This window comes from Theropithecus gelada, chromosome 1 (assembly GCF_003255815.1).
Source record: "Theropithecus gelada isolate Dixy chromosome 1, Tgel_1.0, whole genome shotgun sequence".
Lineage (NCBI taxonomy): Eukaryota > Metazoa > Chordata > Mammalia > Primates > Cercopithecidae > Theropithecus > Theropithecus gelada.
In genome coordinates, this window is record NC_037668.1 from 13,517,226 (window position 1) to 13,536,986 (window position 19,761).

The 19,761-nt window shown below is 39.4% G+C and overlaps 1 protein-coding gene across 2 annotated transcripts in view; it reads right to left on the reverse strand.

Annotated features, from left to right (window-relative positions):
• Positions 1-544: 544 nt before the first annotated feature.
• FMO5 (flavin containing monooxygenase 5) overlaps positions 545-19,761 on the reverse strand; it is a 35,051-nt gene continuing 15,834 nt past the window's right edge. The window contains exons 6-9 of one of the 2 annotated variants that reach the window (XM_025375436.1): positions 18,731-18,930; positions 14,295-14,647; positions 7,469-7,541; positions 545-1,218 (exon numbers count right to left, since the gene is read on the reverse strand). In XM_025375436.1, coding sequence (XP_025231221.1) covers positions 1,080-1,218; positions 7,469-7,541; positions 14,295-14,647; positions 18,731-18,930 — 765 coding nt within the window. In that variant the 3' untranslated portion in view covers positions 545-1,079. Of the gene's footprint in view, positions 1,219-3,677; positions 4,318-7,468; positions 7,542-14,294; positions 14,648-18,730; positions 18,931-19,761 lie in introns of those variants that run through there. The other variant, XM_025375427.1, reaches the window with a different exon arrangement.

Consider the following 19,761-nt stretch of genomic DNA (forward strand, 5'->3'; position numbering starts at 1 on the left):
GTCTTACTATGTTCCAGCCACTACATCAGGCACTAGGAACACACAGATTAAGTACAAAATGTATTCCATCAAGGAGTTTACTAGTTCAAGGAGGAAACAGGTGAGAGAACCAACTATTGTTACATAGTATGATAAGGCTATTCATAAAATGTAATTGAGAAGGACACCAGTTGTAATGAGAGCACAGAGGAAGGTGACCTATTTCATACTGAGGGTCAGAAAGGTATTCCCTGAAGAGATAACAGATGACCTGAATCTGGACAATGGTATAGGTGTTAGCCAGCTGGGCCAGTGAAGAATTTATCAAGAGGAAAGTACAGCACAAGAATGTGTATAAAAGCATGGAAAAACTTGGCGCTCTGAGAAATTCCATTAGGCAGTCTGGAGGTTGTTTAAATGCTGTATTATTCCTAACAAAAGTAACGGGCCCAGTATTAAGTAGAATAATCTTATTTATGAATGTACATGACATCAACATACCATAAATTTGCTAGTGGGGTCTGCTGGCTTAATGTGCGCAGCTTCAAGAAAGAACATATCTAAGTGATTTTAAGAAGTTGTATATTTTGACTTTATATCACCATTTTACATTCTCTATAATTATAGTCCATACTTACTCAGCAAAGGAAGCAAAACTGCTGCATTAAGTTATATTATGCATTATTAAAGCAACTTAATTTATGGAGAAATCATAGAAAAACATAGTAATTTGAATGACTGGTACTAGCCAGTTTTCCTCCTCTGAGAAAATTCTGCCAGACCATAGCTCTGGGTCAAATCCTGAGCCAAAAAATAATAATAATAATAACTCCACATTTCTTCTTTTTATTTTTAAATTTTATAAGAGTTTTAGATTTAAGAAAAGTTGCAAAAATAGTACAGCATTCTCATATACCCCACATCCAATTTCCTTTATTGTTGACATTTTACATTCCTGTGGTACACTTGTCACAACTAATAAACCAATATTGATACATTATTAACCAAAATGCATACTTTATTAATATTCCCTTAATTTTTACTTAAAGTTCTTTTTCTGTTGCAGGAGCCCATCCAGGATACTACATTACATTTAGATGTCATGTCTCCTTAGGCCCCTTTATTCTGGGACAATTTCTCAGACTTTCTTTGTTGATGATCTTGATGGTTTTGAGGTAGTCAGGTATTTGTAGAATATTGTTCAACTTGGGTTTGTCTGATATTTGTCTCATGGTTAGACTGGATTATGGTTTTTGAGAGGAATATCACAGAGAGGTAAAGTGGCCTTCTTATCACTTCATCTCAAAGGTACATACTGTCAATGTGACTTATTACTGTTAGTGTTAATCTTGATCACCTGAGATAGCGTTTATCAGATTTCTCCACTATAAAGTTATTTTCCCCCTTTTCATACGTAATTTTTGGAAGGAAGTCACTATTCAGCTCACACTGGAGAAGTAGGAAGTTCTGCTCCATATCCTTGAGGGCAGAGTTCATAAGTTATTTGGAATTCTTCTTCATGGGAGATTCATCTATTCTACCCCATTTATTAATTTATTCAATCATTTATTTATATCAGCATGAACTCATGGGCATTTTTCATATTTTATGTTGTAATGCAATACTAGGTTATTTTATTGCTCAAATTATTCTAGCTTTGGCCATTGGGACCACTTTGAGATGGCTCTTGTGTCCCTCTGACATATGCCATTGAGTTTGCTTTTTGAGCACTTCCTTATTTTCTGGCACTACAAGAATATATATATATATATATATTTGTAATTGGCTTCAAAATAATTAGGAAAATGATAGAACATTTTAATGTAAGAGCAAGATATAGTAAATTGATGAATATTATTAGACATTATCAGTAACAAGAGCTTTGTATCTTAAGTTGTTTTTAGTTCAATTTCCTGTTCACATCTTACTTTTAGCTTGGTTGAGTTAAAAAATCATTAACCAATGATTTTTTTTTTGTAACCTTACATATAATATGTACAATGAGAGAATCAATTAATTTAGAATTACATACTCCTAATTTTAAAAAGAAACTGGTGTACTTATTGCCGATAACTAGGAATTATATTATGAAATGGCTGTTAATTCAACAAATTTATATGCTAAAAGAGAAACGAATTTATATGTTAAAAGAAATTAAAAGGAAGCAAGAGACATTCAATTTGCTTTTGATCTGCAGATTTAAAAATACTAGGTCCATTTTAATAGATGATAAATCTCCAGTATCACAAGGATTATGGAAAGCAAAAGACCTGAAAAGTAACACCAATTCTCAGTTCTAACTCTCAAAAGGCATTCCACAGGTAAATTCGGTGAAAGGGTAGGCAATTGTCTAAATGCTTAAACAAGAAGACGTTGTAGTTCTCACATTTCTGGTTCTCTTACATGTGTTTGTATTTGGAAAGACAATAATCTCTAATGTTGTTCTTTTCCATTGTTCAGATTTATCCTGTTGTTAAGTAATAAGCAGCAATCCAAATACAAACGTATTGTACAAGAGCTATTTATGAACATCACCTGAGTTCAATGTGCCTGACAGCTGACACTTAGTGAATTTCTCCATGAAACAAGAACAGTGAAACTTCCACAGATGAGAAAACAGAATCATCAGTGGCACTAGGATGTAAACCTAAGTCCCTGCTTTGCATTTCATGTGCTCTGTTTTTCAGAACTACACTTTATGACATGAGAAAAACTGGTATAAGCAGAATGTTCGTACATTTAGTTAATATCAATTCTAGTTTAATACATAAATGACTTGTTCAAATACTTATTACTTAGACTCCATGTAAGGGAGGAGAAAAGGGGAGAAAATTAGAGTGGGGGAAGATGAATCAAATCACATTTATAGACCACACTACAACAGTTGGAAGCTACTTATCATATTTCCTAAGATAAAGTTGTGTTGGATCCTAATATGGGAACAAAGAGATTTAAGAAGGTAGGACAGCTAATTTAAAATCCCAAAATTCTCAACCAAGTTGATCTCATTGGCAGATGGTAAATTATCTGAATGACTGTGAGCCTAGAAAGTTGAAAGTAATTTCTTTATTGAGAAAATAAAGACATGGTCCCTAAGGAAAAGGGCTAAAAATGACCATGTATCAAGTACACTAGTGAACAGCAAGTGAAACAAAATGTCTTAAGCATCTATGTCTTATCTTAGAAACATACAACTATTGTAAGAACATTATTTCTCTTATCTCTCAGGAAACATTTAGTTATAATATGAAAAAAAAAATTGAGCTTCGCCGGGCACGGTGGCTCAAGCCTGTAATCCCAGCACTTTGGGAGGCCGAGACGGGCGGATCACAAGGTCAGGAGATCGAGACCATCCTGGCTAACACGGCGAAACCCCGTCTCTACTAAAAATACACAAAAAAAATTAGCCGGGCGAGGTGGCGGCGCCTGTGGTCCCAACTACTCGGGAGGCTGAGGCAGGAGAATGGCGGGAACCCGGGAGGCGGAGCTTGCAGTGAGCTGAGATCTGGCCACTGCACTCCAGCCTGGGCGACAGAGCGAGACTCCGTCTCAAAAAAAAAAAAAAAAAATTGAGCTTCTAATAGAAAACCAAATCCTATCAGAAGAAGAGTTACGTGGAGTAAGCGATTTTACACAGATGCTGACTTACTCTCCCTACCATAAAATTTGATAAACAACAAACATTTATGAAGCATCTACCACATGTCAAGAACTCCGCTAAAGACATACAAAGATGACTAAAAGAGTACCTGAGCTCACAGTCTAGGGATTACCACAAGGAAGAGTGATGGATCACGAGTGGAAGGGAGATGAGTTACTACAAATGAAAAACAGGTTTCATTGTAGGAAAAAGGAAAGTGAATTAATGCTTTTGAAAGAGACATTAAAGTAGATTTCTGGGCAATATGAAACTGAGAGTCAATCTTGTCAGATTCTGAAGGCATCTGTAGATAAGCTGCCCAATGAAAAACAGGGCAGTGACAATAGGACAACTAGAAATAAGCTATAATTATAGCAAAGAAGGCAAGAGCTAGCATAAACCTGCCCATTGTCATTGTTGAAGTCACAGAACTACTCCTTTCAACTACTCTTGTCATCAGAGGCTTCCTGATGCGATCTTCTGTGGTGAGGATAGCTTTTCGAGCCCCATCCCACTTTCCAGGGCCCTGTAGACGATAGTGGATTGGGGTGCAGGGTCCCAGTAATAAGTGTAATGCCAGCTTGGGGTCAGTGAAGGCCAGAGACAGCAGATTGGGCCTGACCCCCACCAAATCAGCAAGCTCTTCCATGGTATCTATGTAGTCTCCCTGAATGGTATGGCGTTGGCTCTCCACATACCTAAAGTAGAAAAGACAGAAACCGTGGCCTAGCAATAATTCAATCAGTCAGTCAATCAATTACAGCCTTCTGAGTGCCTGCTATTGGCTTAATATCGGACTAGGAGCTGTGGAATATAGAGAAGAAAGATAAAACATTTGTCACTGTCCTTAAGGATCTTAGGATCTACAAAAGGAGATAAAAGAGATAAACATGAAGCAGAGACTTCTGAGTGGTTTCAGACTGCTAAATAGGAATGTGGAGAGGGGATAGTTAAAAGAGAGCTGTAATCGTTAGGTTCTTGAAGGATGTGAAAGATACAGATAAGATGAGGGACAGGTATAGCACATTCAGATACAAAGGACTCTGATGTTAGGAGAAAGAGAAAACCCATCACAAAAATTCTCAAGTATGGCATCCTCAATTATTTTATGAGGGAATGGTGACAGGGTCCACAGGGCAGGACTTCCCAGGGCCAATGTTAATTTGGAATCCTGAAAGGATGAGGGAGAATGACTTACTCCACAAGAGGAAGTAGCCCTCCAAAATGGAGACAAATGAAATGATTACACCAAGTACAGATTTAAAGACTTAAAACAACTTTTTAGGGGGAAAATGTGTTTGATTAACAGTGATATCTGTGTGGTGGAGTGGGATTTGGTGAGCTAATGAGTGACTTTCACTTTTTACTTTCTGTAATGAAAAGAAAGAACTGTAGGACAGAGAAGAAGAGAAAAGCCAAATCAAGCCAGTTGAGATTGAAGAATCCAGGGATAGGGACAGGAAAAAAACGATAGAAAATAAATTTGAGGTAGAACTGGTGAGATGGAATTTCAGAGGACCTGATAGAGGGTCAAGTAGGAATTTATTGAAATGGGACTAAGTTTAGGAGAGAAAAAGGTAAAACTGTAAAAAATTTGAGAGCTTTCCGTTATGAACAATATGTTGTCTTAAGGGTTTGTAGGCGGCCGGGCGCGGTGGCTCAAGCCTGTAATCCCAGCACTTTGGGAGGCCGAGACGGGCGGATCACGAGGTCAGGAGATCGAGACCATCCTGGCTAACATGGTGAAACCCCGTCTCTACTAAAAAATACAAAAAACTAGCCGGGCGCGGTGGCGGGCGCCTGTAGTCCCAGCTACTCGGAAGGCTGAGGCAGGAGAATGGCGTGAACCCGGGAGGCGGAGCTTGCAGTGAGCAGAGATCCGGCCACTGCACTCCAGCCTGGGCGGCAGAGCGAGACTCCGTCTCAAAAAAAAAAAAAAAAAAAAAAAAAAAAAAAAAAAAAAAAAGGGTTTGTAGGCATACATTTATTTGTCCTATAATAGTAGGTCAAGATCTATACTATTCATGAGGTTGGGCATGGTGTTTCACGCCTGTAATCCTAGCAGTTTGGGAGGCTGAGGCAGGCAGATCACTTTGAGCTCAGGAGTTCGAGATCAGCCTGGGCAACATGGCGAAACCCCATCTCTACAGAAAACACAAAAATTAGCTGGGCATTGTTAGCGCGCCTGCAGTCCCAGCTACTTGGGAGGCTGAGGCAGGAGAATTGTTTGACCCCAGGAAGTGGAGGTTGCAATGAGCCAAGATCACACCACTTCACTCCAGCCTAGGTAACAGAGTGAGACCCCATCTCAAAAAAAAAAAAAAAAAAGCTATAGTATTCATGAAGGTTTCACAAAAGAGGTTCACTATCTTCTACCTTGATTATGCAGATTAAATAAACTCATATAAAACAATGTATATACATAGCCTTTAATAAAGGTTATATTATATCCTTGGGTTACTGACTACTCAGGGTCAGAAGGTGGTTAGACAAAAATAAGTCAAAGGAAAGAGAGGAGGAAAGTTAAAATAAGATACTTTAGAGCCAGAAAAGAAAGCACTCCAAGAAGGAAGAAATGTTTAAAAGCACCAAACTCAGTAGTGAGAAGAAGGAAAATGAAGCTGGTCACAGGTGACCTTTAAGAGAGCAGTTTCCGACCAGTACGGTGGCTTCCGCCTGTAATGCCAGCACTTAGGGAGGCTGAGGCGGGTGGATCACGAGGTCAGGAGTTTGAGACCAGCCTGGTCAACATGGAGAAACCTGTCTCTACTAAAAATACAAAAATTAGCTGGGTTTGGTGGCGTGCACCTGTAGTCCCAGCTACTTAGGAGGCTGAGGCAGGAGAATCGCTTGAATCCAAGAGGCAGAGGTTGCAGTGAGCCAAGATCGTGCCACTGATTCCAGCCTGGGTAACAGAGTGAGGCTCCGTCTCAATAAATAAATAAATAAATAAATAAAAATAAAAAGGGCAGTTTAAGGAGTAAGGATGGAAGTTAACAATGCAGAAGGCTTAGGAGGGAGCAAAAGGTGAGAATTTAGAAAATTTAGTGCAGAAGTTTGGCAGTGAAAGGAAGGAGGAAAATAGGAGAGCGCCTGGAAGTGGTAATGGAATTAAATAAAAACTTCCTTCTCCTCCTACAGGAAGGAAAGTTATGCTAGTATAATCAGTTGAAGATAACCACCTCTTTAGGCCTGGAACGATTGTCTGTCAGTTTTCCACAGAAATTTGGAGACTTATCATCAATTTTCACTTTGTCCAAATAAAAACCCAGCGATTGAGCTTAAGTTCTGAAATTCAGACTGCTAAATGACTGTGTTCACCAAAACACTAAGCAGCTGGCTGTTACCATGTTCCCAGCTCACACGGACTATTCATACCATGAGGCACTGTGACTTGAGCATGCTGTCACATGAGCATAGCCAGCAAAGTGGCCACTGCAGACTTGTAAATCTACCTACAGATTTGTAATTCACCCACAGCTGCCTCTCATTCATCCACTGTCACTCTTCCTTCCTCTGGCAAGTCTACTAGCACGTCAAGTAATCCTCACAAAAATAATACACCTTCTGCCTTCTGATTTTATTTCCAAATGTGTTTTCCGATGTGACTTTTGTAAGGCATTAAACATAGGATTTTAGACACCTAAAACTTTTCTCTCCTTTCTTATCCATATTTAGACTACTAGTGCTATTTCTCCATTCTATTGTCACAGACTATTTTTCCTTTTTTCTTCATAATAGAATCTAAATCCTCAAGCTAACATGAGGAAGTTAAATATAGTACAATATTTCTCTTATTAAGAAATAAATAGAAATGTAACCATATATCTTCCTGGGAGATTTTCTTACCTTTTTTCAATTTTCTCTTGAGTTTTAGATATTTCTGCCATCATTTCACTCTGTGAGGGCAATGTCTTTAGCCCTAAAGATAAAAATTAAAATTTTAACTGTAAAATTACCTCGGTAGGAACACTAATCCTATAAACAATTACTATGCTATGGAGAATTCAAAGAAATACAGGATAGTTTCCTGTACTCAAGGAGGTTACAATTCCCTTGATCATTACTCTACCACCACCACAATATAATATTAACATCTGTAGCTTACTCTACTTATTCTCCTTTGTCTTTGGAAGAGATTTCCCCTACTCTGACTTCCAACCAATACCTGCCTCCTCCCTGATGCAGTCTTTCAATTGGGAAATGAAATATGGACATGAGAAAATGGCCTTAAAAGTATATGGAAAATCAGTTACAAAGTTAAAGGGCAGGGGAGTGGGGAAACACACCTGTACTTGTATTCTTCATAACAAAGGGGCCTTATATCAACAGAAAGAGAAGGAGTAAAAATAAATTTTTTTTTTTTTTAGACGGACTCTTGCTGTGTCGCCCAGGCTGGAGTGCAGTGGTGTGATCTCACTGCAACCTCCGCCTCCCAGGTTCAAGCAATTCTTTTCCCTCAGCCTCCTGAGTAGCTGGGACTACAGGTGCATGCCACCAAACCCAGCTAATTTTTTTTGTAATTTTAGTAGAGACGAGGTTTTACCATACTGGTCAGGCTGGTCTCGAACTCCTGACCTCAGGTGATCCATCCGCCTCTGCCTCCCAAGGTGCTGGGATTACATGCATGAGCCACCACGCCCGGCCAAAATAAAAAATCACTTTTTATGCCTAAAGTCCTGTGGAAGATAAGCCTCATCTTCTAAACATGTTTCTCTGATAAGAGTAGGGGTTAAGGCCAAGGGGAACTCGTAATACCTAATCTTGACTGATAAATTTAAGTATGATGCATACACAGTTCCAGTTGTAGGAATTATATACCAAGGACAGGGCTAGACAAAGGCTAAATAGTATTTAAATCAGTATGAATAATGCTAAGCTTAAACAATTAGTTGTATGCCCCTATAACTAGGGACTATGCCATGTAGAAGATTTTGGCCACATCCAGTCATAAGGTGTCACTCCATAAAATTGTGGAATATAGAATTTCAGAATGGCAATATATTTTACCTGATACAAGTGTTCTTTCTACAAGTACTCTAACCTTGTGGTTATCTCATTCCTCTTTAAACATCTCTGGTAAGGCCGGGCGCGGTGGCTCAAGCCTGTAATCCCAGCACTTTGGGAGGCCGAGGTGGGCGGATCACGAGGTCAGGAGATCGAGACCATCCTGGCTAACACGGTGAAACCCCGTCTCTACTAAAAAATACAAAAAACTAGCCGGGCGTGGTGGCGGGCGCCTGTAGTCCCAGCTGCTCGGGAGGCTGAGGCAGGAGACTGGCGTAAACCCGGGAGGCGGAGCTTGCAGTGAGCTGAGATCCGGCCACTGCACTCCAGCCTGGGCTACAGAGCGAGACTCCGTCTCAAAAAAAAAAAAAGAACATCTCTGGTGATGGGTATCTATAATAATTATATCTGAGGTGATTATACAATTATTTGACTGCTCTAGCTGCTGGAACATTATTATTTTTATTGACCCCAAGATCCGACTCTGCATTTGTACCATTGACCAAGCTCTGCCTTCTGGAGCCACAGAGTTTAATGTTAATACATGACAGCTCTCGAAATATTTGTAAATGATTGTAGTAACTCCTTTAAGTCTTCTAATTATCAAGCTAAAAATACATGTTTCCCATATAACGGGTTTCACATTCTCTGCCATCTTGCTTGCCCTTCACTAAGCATACTCTAATAACTATCCTGGTGTATCCCTCTTAAAATATGGAACTCAGAAGTTCATCACTCTCAAATAGCCTTCTGTGGTTTTCCATGTGTTTTTACATTTTAGCCATGGGAATTATTACTTATCTTCACAAATCAATTAGGAAACACTGAAATGCTTCATTGAAGATTAATCATAGGTCTCTTTGGATATTCAAGAAATGCATTTTGAGAGTCAATTTCCAAATTACTTCTCCACAACCACAAGTTTTACTTCTATTAGCTAGAAACATGAAGGAGGAGGTGTATTTCTTGATTGTGGGAGACACCCAGTTCATAAAAGAGAGAAAAAAAACAACAAAAAACCCTGTATTTCTCTGTCTGTCTATAGATAAAGATGTATATACATCTTAGTCTAGATCTCATGGGGTGAAAAAATTTTTACAAATTAAAAAATTTTAAAAAGATGTATACATCTTTTTACCTGTATACCCTGTGGTACAGTTATGTCTTAATTCATAAATTTTGTTTTTGCAGTGTTTCCTTGTTTAGACATATCAGCTTTACCATATTTCTTATCTCCCTCCAGGTCTTTCCTCCCCATCTTAGATTCCCAATTCAAATGAATGGCCTCAACACCTGAACAGATTCTTTTCTGTCTCTCTTCTCTAATATGCTTTCTGTCACCAAATTCTTCAGATTTGCCTGTGAGATTTCGTTTAAGTCTGGCTTCTCCAATTCCTTTAGATTGTCATTGCCTTGGTTTAAAGCCCTCATGATGTCTTACTGAGACTTTTACCACAGGCTCTTACTGACCTATTTCCCATTTCACTCCTCTCTAACATATCTTCTAAACTGCACATCTGATTTGACTCCTCTTCCACTTAAAATCCTTCAGTCGTTCTCCACTGTGTACCTTAAATGCGAACTTCTTGATATTGCCTGTGAATATGGCTAGTTTCATTTTCCTTCATTCCTATAACACTTTATTTACTAGCATTCTGAACTACTTGCAGTTCCCAGAACTCTATTTGTTCTGTCACTTTTATCTAACTTTGCATAAACAGTAGTGATTATATCCCCTCCATGGTCAATATTTCCCTGTTCTTTTAGTAAATTCCTATGTAGTTGTAGGGAGAATTGGGTACTTATTGCCCATTACTCCCATGGCAGCTCTTCTGCATTGCTACTGGAGCACTTGTTTAGGGTCTAGTTAAATATCTGCTGAATGAACAAATCATTAAGTGTCTGTTTACTTGTCTGTGTTTGATATGGTTTGGCTGTGTCCCCACCCAAATCTTATCTTGAATGGCGGGTCCCATAATCCCCATGTGTCATGGGAGGGACCTGGTGGGAGGTGATTTAATCATGGGGTGGTTACCCTCAGGCTGCTCATGCTGTTCTCATGATAGTGAGTAAGTTCTCACAAGATCTGATGGTTTTATAAGGGGCTTCCCCTTTCACTCAGCACTCATTCTCTCTCCTGCCACCCTGTGAAGAGGTGCTGTCTGCCGTGATTGTAAGTTTCCTGAGGCCTCCCCAGCCATGCAGAACTGTGAGTGAATTAAACCTCTTTCCTGAGTAGTAGAATTAAACCTCTGAGTAGTAGAAACTACTCAGACTCAGGCAGTTCTTTATAGCAGCATGAGAATGGACTAACACAGTCTTCCTTGCTTGACTCTGCATTTAGAAAGTTAGGGATTTTTTGTTTGGTCATATTTGCATCTCCAGCCCCTAGCAGAGGGCCTGGTACATACTAAGAGGTCAGTATATGTTATCTGAAGAATGTTGAAGAACAGTGAGGAACTGAAGTTCAGAGATCTTCCAAGGGTTCCAAGACAAGGTGGGAAGGAAGAGAGCCTGAATTATAGTCCTGTGGTAGCAGGCCTTCAGTCTGCTGTCAGCCTAAAGCAGGTTGTATCTGTGTACTCCTGACTTGCCCCTGCATATTTCAATGTATAGCTGATGTTACGAGACAAAAGAGATCTGGCTCCCATTCTGCAATTTCAGTCCAGTTCAGGCTTTTCAGGCTTTTAACATAACTGGAAATTGGCTAAGGTAGCCCAGAAGCTGAGATCCTCAGGTAAGAAATTTCTACATCAGAATTTAGAATTTCATTTACCTCAAGGCTAAACTGGCATTTATTAGAATAGATGTTTATTAGATACCTCTTATGTGCTAGGCACTGGTCTAGACTTGCAATACAAAGGCAAATAAACATGAGTCCTTTACTTAAAGAGCTATCACTATACTACGAAGGGAGGGAAGAAATATGCATAGGCTTTTCCTATACAAATAAAAAGTAAAGGGAGGCATATCAAGGAGAAAGGACAGTGGAAGCAAAAGCACAGGGTACAAGGGTACCTGCTGTGTTTGCTGCTTAGTGGGTACGTCATCCAATGCATCTAGAGTATTATAGGAAGTATGGTAAAGACTAGTGAAAGATGGGCCTGAGGCCAGGCGTGGTGGCTCACGCCTGTAATCCCAGCACTTTGGGAGGCCGAGATGGGTGGATCATGAGGTCAGGAGATTGAGACCATCCTGGCTAACACGGTGAAACCCCATCTCTACTAAAAAAATACAAAAAAACTAGCTGGGTGTGGTGGCGGGCGCCTGTAGTCCCAGCTACTTGGGAGCTGAGGCAGGAGAATGGCGTGAACCCAGGAGGTGGAGCTTGCAGTGAGCCAAGATAGTGCCACTGCACTCCAGCCTGGGTGACAGAGCGAGACTTCGTCTCAAAAAAAAAAAAAAAAAGATAGGCCTGAAATTGGAGGTTGTATCCAATTTGTGGAGGATCTTGAATGCCAGGTTATGACATAATGCCTTCTTGTGATCCAGAGATTTGGTGTAACTTGATATAGTTTTCTAGGAAAGAAAGTTGCTGAGTGAAAATAAAACACTTGCAAGGGCTGCAAAAGAAGCAATGAAAAAAACTACGTTTCATTTCAGTCAAGGCAAGGAAGTAAATTCAGTGTTCTAGAAAAGAGTAGAACATTTTCTTGACAAGAGAACAATAATTCCAGAGAACAGAAGAAGAAGGAAAATGGGGCTTGGTAGGGGACAGACAAGGAAGGATGCAGGCTTTGTTGGGCAGACATGAAAAAATGGGAAAACCAAGCTAATCCAAAGGGTCTAAAATTGGCATAGTGAAGGGATAATTCAGGGAAGAGAAAGGCAAGAATGTGGGAGGCAGACAGATTGGTCATGGACAGAATAAAAAACCCAGGGTTCCTGTTGGAAGTCTGGTAAAGTTATAGAATTCTGAAGATTTCTTCCTTCCAGGTGTTAGAAAAAAGCTAGAGGAATTAGCACTAGGCTTCTGCTACCATAGGAAGCTGGGCTTTTTGTACATTTTCCCTAAGATCCCCTAATCTCATAGCCATAATGTAGACTCTTGCAAATACTCATTTTCTCTATTTCCTCTCAATAATTCACTTGGTCTTAGAAAAGAGTCCCAGTTGCTTAAAGTATACTAAGATGCTGTGGCCTGTTTTAATGAACTGTTCTCCCCTTATATAATTGACCCAATTAAAAGATCACTTTAATATGACTAGAATTAGGCCAACCTAATGGGCTATTTGCGTTTGACTACTTGTATAGTGCTCTCAGGTAGTACATAATCTGCGGATAGGACTGGAAGTAATAGAAATTTGGGGAAATTTAGAAAGGTTGTTGAATTATCAACTCTAATAACATTGGTTCTTTTTCTCTCTGCAACTGTGAAGATTTTCACTAGGGGAAACAAAAAAGGTGTAATTCCAACAGGAACTCTGAGTTTTAATTAAATGCTAGTAACAATAGCAAATTTTGTTATAACAACCATAGAATCAGTGAATTTCTTCTTTAGAAGGACCCTTAAACATTACCTTGTTTCTCTTTATCCTGAGGCTTGAATTTACTCCATACCTTCCCCCATCCCGCCCCGGCCCAGTGAGTGTTCAGTCATTTGGCATCCTTTTCCTATTCTGCTTAGAATTTCAGAGGCAGCCGGTTCCATCATGAAATGGCATTGGCTGATAGGAAAAAGGTTTTGGATTTTCTTCTTAATGGTAAGCTGATGTGTAACCCTCAAGATTTGACTCCTTGATTCTGGTTTGACCCTTTAAAGCTATACTGAGTAAATCTAATCCTGCTTTCATGGGCCTTCCCTTCAGATATTTGAAGGAAATTCTCATATCTCTCCTGAAGTTTATCTTCTCCAGGCTAAATCTCTCTCCACCTGTTTCACATGTACTTCAGATGGCATGTTTTCAAATCCCTTAAACCATTTAAATCTCTCTCCTTATTTAACGCACTCCAGCTTCACTTTTAACATGTATCATTAGGTGTGGTCTGGCCAGTTTAGAGAACAACAGTTGTAATGTTCTAGGACATTATAGTTTTTTAATGATGCTAGATTTAATTATTTATTTGGAAGCTATAGCATTCTACTGACTCATATGAAACCTATTCCCCATTATTTTTTTCATATATTCCTAGCCAAAACTGAAAGAGGGGATATAAAAGGAGAAAAGTGAGAATTTGGGAGACTGAATATCCTACATTATTGACTAGTCTCCAATCAGGTCTTAATTTTTTGCTGAAAGCAAGTCATACTATTTCTATATTTTATTTTATCTATAATGAAAGAAGATAAAACTATTTTACTTCATAAATATATGCCAGTTGCCTAAAATCTAGATGAGTAAATTCTAATTTGGAGTACACATTGGAATCACTGGGGAATGTTTTTCTCAAAGATGTTATGACTGCCTCATCCCAGGCTAACTAAATAAGCATCAGCAAGGATGGTTTCAAAGCATGCATAGCTTGGAAAAATTTCCCAGGTATGATGTATGTCCATGGTTATAAATTGCTACTTTAGATACACTCAAAAATAAATTTTTCTGTACTAACTTTGTGCTAGGCACTGTTGTAACCATACATGCTATCTCTAGCTATTTAGAAACAACTATCTAAACAGAGGTAAACATATCACCAAGTAATTAAGTAGTCTATTTGCATGGTCACTTACCTTTAAATACCTGAGTGGCCCAGCGTCCTTGGAGCTCTGAAATGGGCATAATGGCTCCTAAGGGCTGAATCAAGCCTATGATTGCAAGAGTTGGCCTTTCCAGGTTAGGAGGGAAGACCCTTTTATACAAGGATATCTTGTTTTTGACCACTTTGACGGAATCTTCCAGAAATGGAAAGGCAAAGCTATAGCCTGTGGCAAAGATAACAGCATCAATGTCATCCTCCCTGGAGCCATCCTCAAATATGGCAGCTGTCTCCGTGAATTCCTTCACATTTCCTTTCACTTTCACCAAGCCAGAAATGATACGATTTGGCAGGTCATCATTTACGGTTGGATGCTGACTCAGAGCTCTGTGAGTGGTGACAAAGATCAAGTGAAGGAGAAATGAGAGAAAGAGAAATCAGTACCATATAAGTAAAATTTTGCTTTGGTGGAGGTAAACAGTATGCCAATAATCTTCCCCTTGGTCTATGCATGAAGTTTGGGAAAGGTCTAATTTACACTAGGTTGGCACAGATGAAGATCAGAGCTGAAGTTGGACCCTGGATGCACTGAAAGGGACAGTGTTGGAGGGGTGAAGGAAGAGTGTTGTTTGAGGAGTGGATATATGATTTCTCAAGTAACAGTAATATTCTGTGTGTGATATGATAAGGCCACAGGTCAATAGTTTGTATCCTCATATCAAGAAGTCTGACACAACTAAGCTGTCAACATTCTGTTCAGTCTCATTTCCAGTTTCAAAGGCTCAAGAGCTAGGTTTAGGCCACTGTGTTCCAAACTGTATAATAAATTACATGTATGTAGCAACTTACAGTTTGTAAGTGGCTTTTACATGCATTAACTTATTTGACTCTCACAAAACTCTATGAAGGAAGCAGAACAGGTGTCATTATCCCGGTTTTATAAATGAGGAAATTGAGGCCTAGAAAAGTTACGTGACTTGTCCAATGATACACAGCCTGGGATTTTAGAATTTATCTCAAAGTTGTTTTCAATGAATTATCTTGGTATACTTTGGGCCTGTTATTGTTTCCTAGGGACAGCGTAGGTTATGGATACTGGAAACATTGGGTTGGTGCAAAAGTAATTGCTTTTTTTTGCCATTACTTTTAATAATAATAAGGCTGGTTCCTAGTATCATGGATCTTTCTAAAAAGCAGTCTTTTTTTTTTTTTTTTTTTTTTGAGATAGAGTCTCACTCTGTTGCCCAAGCTGGAGTGCGGTGGCACGATCTTGGCTCACTGCAACCTCCACCTCCCAGGTTCAAGTGATTCTCCCGCCTCAGCCTCCTGAGTAGCTTGGACTACAGGCACCTGCCACCATGCCTGGCTAATTTTTGTATTTTTAGTAGAGACGGGGTTTCACCATGTTGGCCAGGCTGGCCTCGAACTCCTCACCTCATGATCCTCCCACTTTGGCCTCCCAAAGTGCTGGGATTGCAGGCATGAGCCACGGCACCTGGCCTAAAAAGCAGTCTTAATGCCTGAATACTAAATTAACTCATCTTCAGACGGAGCTATCCTGGCCTCAGGAACTTTATATGTTTAAATTACCACTACTGGTTTATTGCATTTAGTTATGCTTTGACACTAGGTCGATTGTGTTCTGCATTCCAACCTAATGATTTCATCATTTTCTCCAAACCTACTCCTTTTCACCAGCAATACCACCATCCATCCATATAGTTGCCGAACCCACAAAACCATGAGTCTTATATCTGGTCACCAAGCCTTTTCCCTTTCTCCTCTTAACATCCCCAGAATAGTTTTATCTACTCTTTATCTCAACCAGATGATACAATTGTCTTTAGGACCTCCTGTCCCATCCCACTCCCACACCATTTTCAAAATGGTCTTTCTAAAATGTATGTATTATTATGTTACTCACTTGCCTAAATCTTTGAATGGCTTTGGACTGTCTTCATTCCATACTTTTTATGTAGTAGAGCAAAGGTTGTCATGCCTGATGAACCTAGATACATTCAGTCACTCTTCCATCTTTGCTATATAGTCCAGCCGTTCCAGACTACATGCAGGTCCTGGAGCATTATGTATTTTTTGCTGTTCTGAGACTTTGTTTTTATAATTAGAATGCTATTCCCTTGTTCTATTTGTTTGGCTATCTCCTATTATTCAACAAAGCCTCAATTTATTTTGCAACCACCAAAAACATGCATGCTAAAATAATTAGGTGAAAGGTTTTTAGGAAACACAGTCTCCAAATGTCACCACACTGATTAACTTCAAAGGGAAAAAATATCTTTATAGTGGAGAAACTCGGTGGTATCTATACCACCTTATCTAAGTGGTCAAATTTAGCATAATTACTGTGAGAGACGCTGACATCATGTAACTCTTGATATGACTCCCTAAGACCAGCATCCCCTATGTAGTATATGTGTAAAAAACATTTCACCTGAATATGAAAAAGGAAGAAAACTATGCAAGTCTAAATTTAGAGACTCTCTACAAAACAATGCCTTGGGTTCTTAAAAAGAAAGCCCATGTCAAAGAGAGAATTATTTCAGATTAACAGAGATTAAAGAGACATGACAACTAAATGTAATGGGGTGATTGATGACCTGACAGAACACTAGATTTAAAAAGATTTTTTAAAGCTATAAAAAATATTATTGGGGCAATTGGGGATATTGCCAATGTAGTAGATAATGTATTTTATCAATGTTAAATTTCCCAGGTGTGATAATTATATGATGGTTATGTAGGAGAATGCCCTTTTTCTTATTTGATATACACTGAAGTATTTAAACTGTCTTAATGACTGTAACGTACTCAAATGGTTTCAGAAAAAAAAAAATGTACTTGTGTATGTATGCCCTATATGTGTGGATGTATCTACAGAGAGGGGGAAAGAGATGAAGCAAATATAGCAAACTTAACAGGTAAATCCAGGTGAAGGGTATATGGGTGCTCATTGTACTTATCATTTTGCAACTTTTCTGTAGATCTGAACATTTTCAAAAATAAAAAGTTGGAGGGAAAATAAATTTGGAATCAGCCTCTAGAAATGTTTTCCCTCCCTTGTTCTGTGAGGACCCCATCCTTTGTACTTTCATAGCGCTCTATGTATTTCTTCATTATACTCTGTCCTCTTTCTTCTCATTAGAGTATTTAAGGTAAGATCTATTTCTTGAGTCTGCCATTTATTATTTCTGTTGCCCTCGGGAAAATTGCTTACTTTTTCTACATCTCAGTTTTTATATCTGTAAAATGTAGATAAAAAATTGTGGAGGCCAAAGCAACTCCATCTTAGAAGCTAATCTACCATATTGACTTCTGATCAACCCTGGTTCCAGGAATACCTCTGAGATTTCCAGTTAATCTGTTGTTTAATAGCATGTACTTACCATAAATCCCACTCTTAGGGCAAACTCCTACCCATTCGCTCTGAAGTATGTATGCCCCTCCCCTAATGTATATAATCCCTGGGTCGGGAGGTAATGGTGTGGGGATCTACCATCTTGTCTCACCATTGCCTGAGACAGACACGGCTTCTGTTTGTAAGTCCCTATAAAATGTTTCTAAGAAACTGAATCTGTCAGCTTTTTCTTCAGTCTCTCAGCTTCCTCAGCCTTTGGAGTAGGTTTGCATTGACCTCCTCACTGTGAAACAAAAATAGTCCCAACTTATAGGGCTCTTGTAAGGATTAAGTGAGATACTGCATGTAACTCATTTAGCACCGTGCTTATCTTATAGAAAGTCCTCAGAAAGGTGAGTGTTATTTCTATTACTATTACTATTATGTCTTTTCTCTCTGTATTTCATGCCCATGTATGATGCCTGGCTCATAATAGGTGCTCAATGAGTAAATGATGCACTGCCCTCAGCTCCAATTTTGTTGTTGGGCATCATGCAAAAAGAACTGATACCTGGGGGAATGAGAAAAGCGTTACTGCCAAAGAGAATTCTAGACTAAAAACCCATAGAGCAATAGATCTTGGACATCTGTGGGTACAAGTTAGAAATCTGATTTCAGATTCTATGAGTCTATAGGCTTTCTTTTCTTTTTTTTTTTTTTGAGACGGAGTCTCACTCTGTCACCCAGGCTGGAGTGCAGTGGCACAATCTCAGCTCACTGCAACCTCTGCCTCCAGGGCTCAGGCGATTCCCCCTGCCTCAGCCTCCTGAATAGCTGGTACTACAGACAGGTGCCACCATGCCTGGCTAGTTTTGTATTTTTAGTAGAGATGGGATTTCACCATGTTGGCCAGGATGGTCTTGAACTCCTGACCTTAGGTGATCCACCCGCCTCTGCCTCCCAAAGTGCTGGGATTACAGGCGTGAGCCACCACACCCAGTCACTATGGGTTTTCTTAATGTGTGGGTAGAGGTAGCTCTACTATTAGCCAGTGTGAAGAGTCCTTATTCTTGTGCTTTGGCCATTATCCCTGTATTCCCATCCTGGGAACATACCTGTGTTTAGGCTTCAGGCCAAACATTTCATGGTCAAACCTTTGGTTTATCTTTGTTTCCAAATATTTGTTTGCTAATGATTGGCCACAGATCTTCCACATAAAATGTGTAAGTCGAGAAGAGAACAACACATCAAAAGGATATCCATAGTTCCCTACACGATTCAGGATCCAAGCCCCTCTCCTGGTGCTGAGGAAAACCTGAGGCATGGAAGAAATTGTTTGCTTTTGTCACTCAGATTCATAAACTTTCAAAAGCACCCCCATTTTCTTCAAGAATCAGTTCAAACTCATTAGTCTGGCTTTTTAACCCCTGCATAATCTTTGTGGGTTTTTGTGTTTGTTTCCTGCCATTTTCCTTCCCAAACACTAAACTTACAATTAAATTGGTGTATCTACTGTCCAAGAATATGTCTTGCTCTAATCCACCATTGTATTTCTGTTTAGTGCCATTATGCCTGCCTGAAATGCCTTCTCTCTTCTTAACTCTCCAAATCCTGTTCATTTTAAAGACCCGGATCAAGACTGCCTCCTCCATGAAGACACCAGTGACCATTCAGGCTGACAATTTTCTCCCCATCCTCTGAACTTCTCTAGCACTTATCACCTATAGAACTCATTAAAAATCATGTACTGGTAAAGTTGAAAGCAGCTGGAGACCATTTAATCTAAAACCCTCATTCTTTTGCCATTGACATTGTTTGCATTATTACAAAAACTCCTGCTATTTATCATTTCTGTTGATATTAAACTTTCTACACTCTTGATTTCTGTCTCTTCAAATGTGTTTTCTCAAGGGTAGGAGATAAAGCCTACACATCCACAGCAGATTATCATCACTTCTGTTTATTGGGATTTGTGACCTTTACGTCATCGTGCTAGGTCCTTCATCTATATCACAACCACCTCCTGAGGAAAGTATTATTACACCCATGTTATAGATGAGGGGTATGGAAAGGATGAATAACTTGCCTGAGATCACAGAGCTAGTAAGTGGCAGAGCTGAATTTCCAACCCAGGTCTGACTAACTC